At 37.6% G+C, this 11,903-nt stretch overlaps 1 protein-coding gene across 4 annotated transcripts in view; it reads right to left on the bottom strand.

Moving 5' to 3' along the window:
* Positions 1–275: 275 nt before the first annotated feature.
* OPA1 (OPA1 mitochondrial dynamin like GTPase) overlaps positions 276–11,903 on the bottom strand; it is a 53,083-nt gene continuing 41,455 nt past the window's right edge. For all 4 annotated transcript variants that reach the window (XM_082056545.1, XM_082056547.1, XM_082056546.1 and 1 more), the window contains 2 exons: positions 2,755–2,832; positions 276–2,228 (listed from right to left, as the gene is read on the bottom strand). In XM_082056545.1, the coding sequence (XP_081912671.1) occupies positions 2,768–2,832 (65 nt within the window). In that variant the 3' untranslated portion in view covers positions 276–2,228; positions 2,755–2,767. The remainder of the gene's footprint in view (positions 2,229–2,754; positions 2,833–11,903) is intronic.

Here is an 11,903-nt window from a genome sequence, read left to right as displayed (position 1 = left end):
AGTCTTCATTTCTGCTTTGAATATCAGTTCATTATCTAAACTTCCACAGAGATCAGCTTTCAACTGGCCCATAATTATTTTTCTTAGGACATTTTTGTCTAGATATATTACATAAATGTCAGTCATTAATTTATAGAGTAAAAGATAACACTTTGCACAGTTACCACTCACTTGGTGCTGACACAGCACTTCAGAATCAGACGTTTTGATACCATTAACAGCACACTTTTTCGCAATCTAACAATGAGAAAAAGAAGGCCAAAGCGATTTCTAAGTTAGGTGCAGTAGTACTGTGTTCAAAACCCACATTTTATTATTTATTCAGTTACACTTTTATTCAATAAATACCTAGTTTTTATGGAATACATCATGCTAAGTCTTAGATGAGTAGCACGGAGAAGTCAGAACTAAAACTACAGGAACGTGACACTAAAAGATACAAACGCTGGGCCACTGGATGCGACATTTTGCAACATTTACATTACACAGGAGTTTCAAACAGTGATCTCTAGGTAAATGCACAAGTTCTGGTTTTGTTGTGTTCTTGGTGCCTTTTTTTTTTTTTACAAAGAGGGATTTAACACAAGTACAGACCTATTTCACTTGCTATACAACCTAAGGACTTCGCCTTCAGAATTGTGCAAACTGCTGTTTCTGAAGTTCTCTTCGGAGAATGACTATGACACAAGACAGTTTTTCATGTTTTCCATTCTCAAGGACTCATTTTCAGGAAGTAATTTAAAGCAGATAATCCCAAAACATTCAGTCAGATCACCTTGGAATATTTAACCTTTCAACACTATTTTATGAATAGTTTTATGTTAACTTTTTGTTCACTTGACTAAACATTCTGTGTCTGCACATTTGGGGAACATCCTACCAAATTTTGTACTGTTTCCCCTGAGAGCAAACAGAAATGGTACCTGCTGAAAAATGTTCACATTCCTCTATTTTAATTGATATATAAAACAGTAGCCTTTTCAAAAGGGTAAAATAAACCTAGGTCAATTTTTCAACGTACATAAACAACTGCAAAACAAACTATTTCAGGCCTAATATCTCCTTCCACAGAAGCGTTCAGAAGTATTTCTAGATCATTTGTAGCAAAGCATGGGCAGAAAAATATGGTGGTGATTAATTGCCAGGCACCTGCGATATAGAGCCTCTATCATGCTATATCATGGCATTTCTATGGCAAAACTAAAAGGCAATAAAAGAAAGACCACTTACTCTTTTTACTACACTGAATGACAGAAACCAAGTGGGTGTGGAAGGACCTCGTGCATAACATTCTCATAAAAGTAATTTTGGTCTTAGAGTAGCTATTAGAAAAATGAAATTAATTACAATTTTCCTTTTTTAAATTAAGGAAGCTGGGCAAGTTGGAAATGTACACAGTATGTTTCTACATCTCGCACGTACTCAATCAGGTTACTTTGTACCTACGGTGAAGGGAGGAGTTATCATGGAAATGGGAGTCTTTGCAATCCCAGAAATGAAATGTAATCGGCTGTGATTCAAGAGGAACAACATATATTAGGGAAGAACAGGTAAAAGGAGCAGCTGTTGACATTATTTCCTGAGCCAAACCTTTCAAGGTGCCAGTGAACAGCAGTATGTACTTTCACTTGAAAGCACAAGAAGCGCTTGGATGATGTCTCTCAAGAGTTTAGGAGTTTAACAAAATCCACAACTTCCTCTCAAGACGCCAATACCAGGCTTTTAAATCTGTGTCAGAGTGATCAGAGAATGCTTCAACACAGAGCGTAACAAATACAAATGGCATTACTTAGAAGGGAATTTTAATGCACATACAAATACTTTATGTCAAACTCGAAGGATCATTTGCAAGCAAGAAAATGACAACAGATAAAATCACTTCATGAATGTGATCCAGCTCTACCATACAAGACAGATGCCAAACACAAAACTTGCTTTTTTCAGGAAAAAAACCAACAACCTCAAATGTACAACTTCAGCAGACTCCCAAGCTGTCTCACTGACACACGAGTCAGATTCTTCTGTCATGTGCATGTAGCTTCAAAAATTAAAAGAGCAGGTGGATTTTAACTGAACCTCTCAATCCCATGGGACATTATTTTCTTCTCCTCCAACATTTCAGGATTCTCCCCAAAAGACAGGAAAGAGAATGGGACACAAAAGCCATTTCGATTCAGTTTTCTTTGTGAAAGGTATCCTGGAAAAGGCTGCATTCTTGTGTAAAGTTGCTGCGGAAAAGAAAGGAGATTCTTTTTAAATGTCTGAAAATATATGACAGCGCTTAGACTTATGTTTTTGAGAATTAATAGAGAAGAAATCTGGAAATTACTTGCATGCAAATATTTTTTGCCAACAATACACAGTGCCTTTAAGGAAAAAAAGAGAATCGAAGTGCTTTACAGACAAGAAAAATATTCCCTCAGTTTTGATTCCAGCTAGTTCTGCCCTCTTTCTTTTAACACAGATAAAAATAATGAGCTGAGAGTAATCAAATCCAGTGTGTCACAGTATCTGAATAACTAGCCAGTGATCATATTTCTAATAAGTTTCACATCAGCTTGTAGCACTAAAGCTGAAAGTATAGTTCTGCAGGTCAGAAACAAGAGGCAGCAGCAGCCAAGCACTGGAATAAAACCAAAAGGAATTTTCACCAAGTCTGCATGAAAACGTGTGCGTCTAAAAAAGATGGATAATTATTTCATATATAACAATAAGAAAACCGTTGCAATCTTTTTATGATTTAAACATGATTACCTGCTTGAACAATCTACTTCTCTTGATGGAGGGCTTCTATGAAGGCTTCAAGCTTTTCCTGGATTTCCCGAACTTTTTCTGGAGGAATTAAAAAGATCATCATTCACATACCTGCTGCTTAACTGAGGACATGCCCGGAAAGAAAAGAGACACCTGCAAACACGAACAAAAACTAACACTGTTGTCAATATTACCCTACGCATTTAATTTCTTAATTACTAGGATTTAGGATACTTTTCTACATCAGATGAAATCCTGTCCCATTTGAAGAACTTCTACAAACATTATTATGCTAATTTAATAATTCAAAAATTTACCAAAGCAATCCAATAAGAGAAATGTTGTATTTCAAAACCCTGAAATTTCCATTAGATGATGCGCAGGAGAACTACTGTACACCTGTAACAAGTAGGGAGTTATTATTCTTTAAGTAATGCCCGCTAATCCCTTTCTCTTTTAACCAAATATCCGTATTCTCTACTTCAACTCTCACAAACACCACTAATCATTCCAGAAAGAGTTGAAAGCCGATGCTCTTTCAGCAGGGACAGCTTCAGGGAACCAAATGTCAGTATTCAACACACCTGCTCAGAAGGGCACACACAATGTTAAGAATGTATAAACCTGCACTTTATTGGATGTGGGCAGAACTTTATTTTGTACAAACACTAAAGCTGGGAGTTTATTTCTCTATAAAAACACAACTTGAACGCAACCACAAATAGTTACTAAGAATGAACATGCAACATTGGGAAAAATTCAGAGGTTTAGGCATTTTTCCATTCTTTTTCTCAATTCCATACATCACTTGTCATCATATAACCTATTTGATTTATTAAATTGCTTATGGAGCAAGATTCAGAATGCAGCTGGAATCCAAAGCCTGCGAGATTTCCTGCTTCTCTCTCACCACATCCTCATTTGAAGCTCCTTCTGTGTGTGATTACAGCCATTCAGAAACACGAAGAAGCAGGGGGAGAGCAGGACAGACAAAAATAAGTCAGATGAGAATAAACACAGACTAAATTTTTTTTTCAAGATAAAAATACTATAGGATTAAGGCCTTATGTTCCCCTGTAGGAGATACAAGGTTATCTTTTGTTAACGTTTTCTTCTCTTTAGCAATGCTATATGTTACAAAGTTACTTTGCTGAGCTGAAGTAACAGCAAAACAGAAAGAAAAACAATCAGGTCTTCAATGGACTACATAAGCACGAGTGGGAAAACCCCAAAACCTGACCCCCGAAGAGAATGCTCTAAGAATGTAGCCAAGGGAACTAAAAGTTTCACCCAGTAACAAAGCGACAATCCCACAGATGGCTACAAAATCCATTTTAGAGTAATTATAATAACAGTGATAACAATGATAGTAACAACCTCAACAAAACTGTGTAGTCCTGTTCTAATGGAAGTAGAGAATTTTAGTTAGCATTTGAAATGAAGTATGGAGAATAGCTTGCATGGAGATGAAGAAATCTCAAATTTAAATGTTTATCATCCAGTTCTTAGGTGACGAAGGGAAAGCCACTTAGACTTTCAGCACTTCAGTGTCCCCTTCCCAGCGGTGCTTAATCCACACGCTGATGTACAGCAAAGCTGAATCACACTCTGCGTCCTAAAGGAAACACCAAAGAACCTTTTTGAATTTAAGTACTTTGATATTAAATGAAAATTACAGTCAGCGTGAAGGCAAAAGCTGGATCGTGGAAGTTAAGAAAAAGCAATAGCTGATTTTTACCAGGGGAAAAAAAAAAAAAAAAAAAAGAATCCTCAATTTGGTTTAACAGAGATAATCTTTGAAAGCTGCCAATGAAAAAAAGTAGTCCCATGATCACTTCTCCTTACTAAGCACAAAGTGTTTTCATTATTATCTTTTTATATTAAAAAAAATATATTGATTGCATGTCAGTATATAAACCTCTTCTGCAATTAAAACATTAATTCTATGGTATTTATTTAGGCAACTACTTAGCACAGCTTCCAGTAATGACGCTCCATATATGTTTACAAAATTAGCCTCTGAAATAATGTTCCATTATCTCGGACAGAGTTGACTTATAACCTCGCAATCCAAAATGAGCAGAAGTTGCCAGCGATAACAGATTAGATCTCATGACCCAGAAGATCTCTTCATGTTGTGCTTTTAATACCTTTATTTTTGATGTAGATTTTTTAATTGCTACATGCTTTCCCCGTGTATGTTTTTTATATTGATCAAGCCATTAGACTTGGCGAAAGTAGGCAGATTTAGCAGTACTAAATGCAAATATTTTCCCTTCTCAACCTCTTGCTAATGAAATATTCCAGTCCTGGAAATTAATAGCATCAGCAAAACTCTGTAATTATTATTTCACCCTTAAAAAAAAAAAGGTTTGTGCCAACAAAATCTATTTTAATATTTTGATTAGGGCATATTAAAATAACAGGATAGCAAATATGTATTCCAGCAGAATATACTGAATCAGCTGTGTTTGTTCAGAGAACAGACATCCTAAAATTGCCTCCATATTACGAGCACTTTATTAGTTTCTATACTTGGACTGAATTGAAATGATTGCTTAACTGTAATAATTATGAGATCCTGAGGTAATTTAATACTTTGAAAAAAAATACACTGGCTATTCTTAAAAAAGAACAGTTACGATGGCTGCCAAATAGCTGCAATTATTCCTGCGATGCCCTGTGCTCCCAGCAGCAGAAAAGCCCTTTGCAGCAACACAGCCCGGCCAACCTGCAGCATCTGTCCCCAGGTCCGTTCTGTGCGATCTGCTAAATGGGTTCAGAGTTGTGCATTTACACAACACACGTCTTAATAAACCACTATATGTAAATGCTCGGGCAGGACCGATGAGCACAAGCGCAGGGTCTGCAGTTCTGGGGTAAGTGCCCGTGGTTTCATCAGCACCGTGTGATGTTGCATTTGGAACAACAATTAATTGTCAAAACTCAAGGGTCAGATGATGCCTGTCTTTATTTTGGGGAGTTCACTCCTCTGTGAAAGCTGTGTACCCACATTTGCAGGGTTCTGATTGACACCTAGATCAAAATATTAGTGATTTACACTTGTAAATTGCAGAACATTTTGTCCTGAGGAAGGTTTATCAGCATGTTAAACCCAGAATATCATTTGGGTTTCAGATAAGAATACTCACTACATAAGTAAATTGAAGGATAGACAAAGGTGACGTGTTGCACTTCCTAGGTTTGGAGATAATGCGTTTTTCCATGTACAAGCAAACCACAGATTAAATGCATTCAGCTTATTAGGAAATCATTTTTGTAACAGGTTGAACTACCCCAGCACTGTTATACAATGCTCTAATATCACAGAAGGCCGTTCAATTATTACACTCTTATTATATGGTAGTGCATAAGTTTAAATATATACTATCACTTGCACTGGATTCTAGAAAGACAACGTGGTCTCTGCTATTTTTAATGCAAGCGTGAAGTCACAAACACGTAATTCTTCCAGCATTTGTTAAACAGTGATCAAGAAATCAAATGAAATCAATATACAATAACTGTAACTAAACCCTTGTTTCCATCTTAGAACAGCAGAATTCACAGGCCTAGGGGCAATGAATGGTTATTCTACTTCCCATTTACCCCGTGTTTACCTAAAAGATAAGCTGGTTCATACATCAACTCATTACGCCTCTTGATCTTGTCATGAATATTCCCGTAATCCTCCCTCCACATCCCATAAAACTCACTGACAGAATGAGGAAATTCTTTATTCAGATGTCTTGAAATCCTCATTCATGCTGCCTCTCCTTATCTCCATATGAAATGATATTGCTACCCACTCATTTTCTTTTCATTAATCCTGTGATCCTAATCTAAAAGGCTCAAAACCAGACTAATTGATCTGTAATTAGGATTTGGGTACAGTGTGAACACAGAAAGGCACAGATACAGATAAAAGTTTGCTTTTCTTAATATCACAAGCCGGTCAGAAATGAAACCCCTGAAATAGTCCTACAAGGAGTGCTTGCTGACTTATACAGGTGAGCCTATCTAGTAATGAACAGTGCAGAAGCTGGGGAATCACTGCTTCAAAAGAAACAGCTAAAGTAAGTTACCAAGTGAATCTCCTGAGGTAAGGCCAAATAGCCTCAGAATTAATATTAAACACAAATTACAAAAGTACATTACTGATTTTAATTCAACCATGCTCTAAGTAGCAAGGAAACGTTTTCTAGGTATTTTCCAACTGCATTAACTGGTTTGATAAAAGGTGTGGCCTCTGCTCACAGAACCTGCCTTACTTATGCTTCTGAAAATAAATTAATTTTGAGACATTCAAATCATACATACATACTTTAGCTCCCCCCTTTATTTATTTTTTTTAATCTTCCTTCCTTTATTAATCCCTTCCTTGCCTACAAACATTCCCAGTGCTTGCTGTGCTACTTCTATGTTACGGTTAATTAACCATAAAGGTAGAAATGTTGAATTTACTGCTGCAAATGCTCATCTTTCCTCTAGTAAAAAGTAAAGCCCAGTTTGTAGTCAGATTTCATCCGAATGCCCAGAAGCGCAACGTTAAAAAGTGGAAATGTACATCCACAGTTTCATAATGAATGGCGAATTTTAGCTAAGGGCTGCCTAAGACACAAGCCTCGCAGTTGTACACAACCCGCTATGAACAGTTGGGTGAAGAGTTGTATGTGTGAGTGGGGGAAACACCTCTCGGGAGTTCAGCCTTTTGTATCACATTCCGGATTTTCCAAGGGCTACACACAAGCTCGACTTCTGGTTGAAACCGCTGGATGCAGCATGCTTACCACCACCCAAATCATGCCCCAGAATGTGGACTTTCCACCATGGTTACAAGACCTGCATCAACACGATTCCTCATGTCTCGCACAGCCTGGCAGCTTCCAATTTACTGATCACTGCAGCGTCACATTCTGCTGAATTTGAGAAAATCCTTTGAAAATACCCATCGTGTTTTTTGCCAGTTTCCTCTTGTTCACACACTGTATTTTCCTCTGGATGAGGCCAAGAGGAAAGCTAAATTTTAATGGGGGGAGGAAAGCAAAACCACCCAGGCTGCCTTTAAAGAGACAGAACATCATTTATCAGCTGCAAAGACAGATTTATAAGTAGAGGGCCCCCTCTGTTCCTTTAAGGCTGCAAAACAGATGGGAAGTGAATGGACAGTCACAGGGTCAAGAAAACACATGGGAGGTGCTGCTTGTCTGCTGGGTGTATGTTCCCAGCTAAGAAAGAGGTCAAGATTGTAACTGCATGGCTGGGTGCGGGAAAGGCCTCTTCTTCAAGCTGTTACAAAGACAAACGCTGTTCCTCATCCTGCTGTCAAACTGCTATAAATATTGATTTGTCAAGAGAGAGAGTCCGTAGCTAAAAGTTCTTTAAAAAAGGCTGAGCGGGAGGATGAATCATGTGAATGAATCTTTAACAATTAGCTCATTAGATTAATAAAAGCATTGCAGAACCCTGAAAAGTTTAAATGGAATTTATAATAGTTCATGTAGTAAATTCATTAATCATTAAAAATATACAGCCTTTAAAATGCAAGCTAGCATACTCTTTAGTTACTAGTAGTTAGAATGAAGATGTTAACTGATGCTACATCATAGTAGTTTTCCTTTATTGTTACAAAATGTTTCGTATATGTATTGCAATCTATAATGATAAATTTGCAGCCAGTTTTGAGTTCTTCCAATAAATTCTGACCTCAAAGTATGTGCAATGGAATGGGAAAATTATGATACAAAAACATTGTAAATACATCTATAAATCAGACTTCCCGTCTCAGACATATAAAGCTAAAATTCCACCATTATATTCACCAGTTACTGACATTTTTTCAACTTGCATGAGTACCTTTGCTATCCTGAGATAAAAGGTATTTTGACCTGAGTAACATCTAGAATATCTGTACTCTGGTTATCAGTTCCAGAAAGACATTGAGAAGGACAGGGACAAGCTCTAACTATCCAAGTGCATCAGGTGAGATGCTTTCATTATTAAAGAGACAAAGATAATGTTTCAACATCCTCTCAGAAATATATATATTAAACCCTAGAACAAGACAAGGTGCTAAACATATCATTTTAATATCACTATTAAAAACTGCAAGGGTCAGTCAACATATTCATTTCATAGATATGAGTTCATCAACAACTGCCTGTTAGTGACCTGGTTGAAAATCTCCTTTTGCATGGTATTAACAGGAGAAAACATCAAGGAGCCGTTTCCTACAAAGACATACATATATAGTGTACATTTTTTCTTTGTCATAGGCAAATCCACATCTGAAACAGGAAAAGGTCACCTCTAGATTATATACATAGCCTGCTGTAGAAACACAATAAAATCTGAGTCTTAAGAAGACATTTTCTATAGAAAACCAAAACAAAACCAAACCGCAGCTGCCATCACTGAAGTCACATTTGTTGCAAGTACTAGTATCATATTAATTATTAATTCCTGCATATCTCACCTGAGCAAAGCTACCAGCTGCCTATACAAAACAGTATCATCTTTAGTTCAGACTTAAGACAACCAGGCAGCAGTAGAACGGAGCTTGTCTGAAAACACTTCAGCTATTTTCACAAGGTATTGGGCACTGGAACATCATTTTAGCATTACCAGTAAGGCTTTCTAGCACCAGGAACAGGAATTGCGCATTGTGCTGATGAAATTGTAGATTGCTAATCAATGTCTTGACCTATAGCTGCCCCAGGTACACAAGCAGGACTCCTGCAGTTTAGCAAAACAGCTTTGGCAACACATTTCCCCCTCCCCATTCGAAGAGAATATCAGCGACTGTCTTTCTCGGAGGGGTCCCAGGAGCTCTCCGGGCTGGTTTGCAACAAGTTGTTGTGTCTCCGACAGAGCACATGGGCCCCAGGTAGGGGCTGACACAAACCTGCCAGCTGTGGAGTCTGCCGACTTTATACCAGATATGTTTCCACAGGCTGTTACACATCACTCCCGCTTGTCTACAGAAAAGAAACTACATTTTGGCAAATTGTGATGTGAGGTCATAAATGAGTATACATTTCTATACTGTCATTAAGGTTAGATTAATGTACAAATGATTATTAAACGATATTAAGCTGCAAGTTTATGAGAGTCACGATCTCTGCAATAGCAAGGTAGGACTCGGGCACCTTCCAGTCCTTCTCTACTGTAGATTTTTAGTTAAAACTGTTCTAATAACCCCGTCTTCCAACAGAATTCAGTGGTGCTGCTACTGGACAACTAGGAGGAGCTTAACAGCAGCATGAACATAAAACAGACTTAGATCTTGAATCAGACTTACAGACACAGAAAGATTTAATTTCCAAATCAAAACTCTTAAACTAGACTGAATCAGAACACGATGATGCTCATTATTTTGGGTGGAAATAGTGAAAAGTATAAGGGTAAATCAAAATACCATCCAACAATTCATCCAGTGATATAAGAAAAAAAAAACAACACCAAAAACCAAAACCAAAACTACTTCTTATGCAGAAATGACATAAAACCTTAAAACTGTAAAGAGACTTTAACATAAGAAGTAATTGGTATGTGTTGGTTCTCCACCCAAAATAGAGCATACTCAGTAACTGGATAATAAAATAATATGCTATCAGGATTAGTTACATTAAAGTCTCTCTAAAACATGTCAGAAAATAAAATGGTGATGAGTTCTTAGATCATCATAATAATGAACTTCATTTTTGATAGTCAGAAATGTAAGTCATCATGCCCTGAAGAAAAACAGGTTGTTCTATTACTTTTTTCTTAGTTCGCTATCATTTCTAGCTAAAAATATTTCCTCCTCTTTTTTTTTATACAGACTTCCAAATTAGAAGCAAAGTGGAGTCCACTACAACATCAACATTGTGCAACATACACCACACCGACTCCTCCAGAGTTTGGAAACATGAAGGTTACACTCCACAGTTCCACACTAGTTCAAACCAAACACAAGCATTGGTCAGTTTAAAGGTTTGCGTTTATACAAACAGTAATCTTTCTGTGATAAGTACTTATGTAAATTTTGATTAATAGGTAACCTCATTAGCAACCAGTACTAAAAAGAAAATAGCATCCAATTAGATGTTTTGATCCTTGCATTACTAAGGAAATTTTCAGCAAAACAAAAATTTGGCAGACAACACCAGAATGACCCTCGGGTACAAGAGACATGGGTCTAGGGTAAGATTAACAGGCATTAAATACGTCATTACTCATGTAGCAGTTTATCATTATTTTTCAATGTCAACTTTAAGTGATAGGCTTCGCTTAGTCAGTGACAAATGTGCTGAACTTTGTAAGGATCCATTTTAGAATCTGGACATCAGTGCCTAACTCTTCATCAATAACTTTAAGAAATCACAGCAGACATCTGTGGTCATCTGGGATTCTCAAGTTAAGTAAACCATCACTCCATCACAGGAGGTTTACAAGTGATGTATGTTCTCCCTTGAGGATTACTTCCCTCTCTGAGAAGATGCATCTTTTTAAAGCACTTTCTGCCATGACACAAAGCAGGAACTACCTTATCTGCACTTTGACACAGACCATCCTACACATTCTTCTGGTTTTAATTCATTAGTTTCATGCAGCTGCCCCAAAACTCTGAGGAAAAAAAAAAAAAAAAAACAACAAAAAAAGAAACTTAAACATTCAACTAGGGTCTTTCATGTCAAAGCACACTTGCTTGGTTTAATTTCATAAGTTATCTACATGCAATTAAAAACAGGATAATCACGCAAAACCAATTTGCACTCTGTCAGAGTACCAGCAAGTCAGCAGATCTACTAAAAATAATGAGACGCACTGTTGCTGACTTGCTCACGTCCAAATGCAAGGGAAATGAAGACATGACTGCACAGATTCCAAGCATGTTGCCCTCTGCCCTCCCGCACTATGGAGCACCAGGACCTCTCCACAGCTCAAAGGGGACACAGGAGTCAAACTGCCACCAGCTCACCGTGACACCAGCACAAGCTCAAACTCGTAGGACACAGGTGGCCCACACGAGCCCTTCATTTGACTAATTGAGTTTGGGGCAGAAATGAACGTGCTCTAAGTGACAGGCAGCCTCTGATAAGATGCAGGCCCCACCAATGACCCAGGGAAAGCTGCTGGCAGGGGACAGTGACAACAGGAGCGACCCT

Source organism: Streptopelia decaocto (genome assembly GCF_964273445.1).
Source record: "Streptopelia decaocto genome assembly, chromosome: 6".
Classification (NCBI taxonomy): domain Eukaryota; kingdom Metazoa; phylum Chordata; class Aves; order Columbiformes; family Columbidae; genus Streptopelia; species Streptopelia decaocto.
The sequence above is the reverse complement of the archived record's forward strand: the minus strand, read 5'-3'. Positions and strand labels throughout refer to the sequence as shown.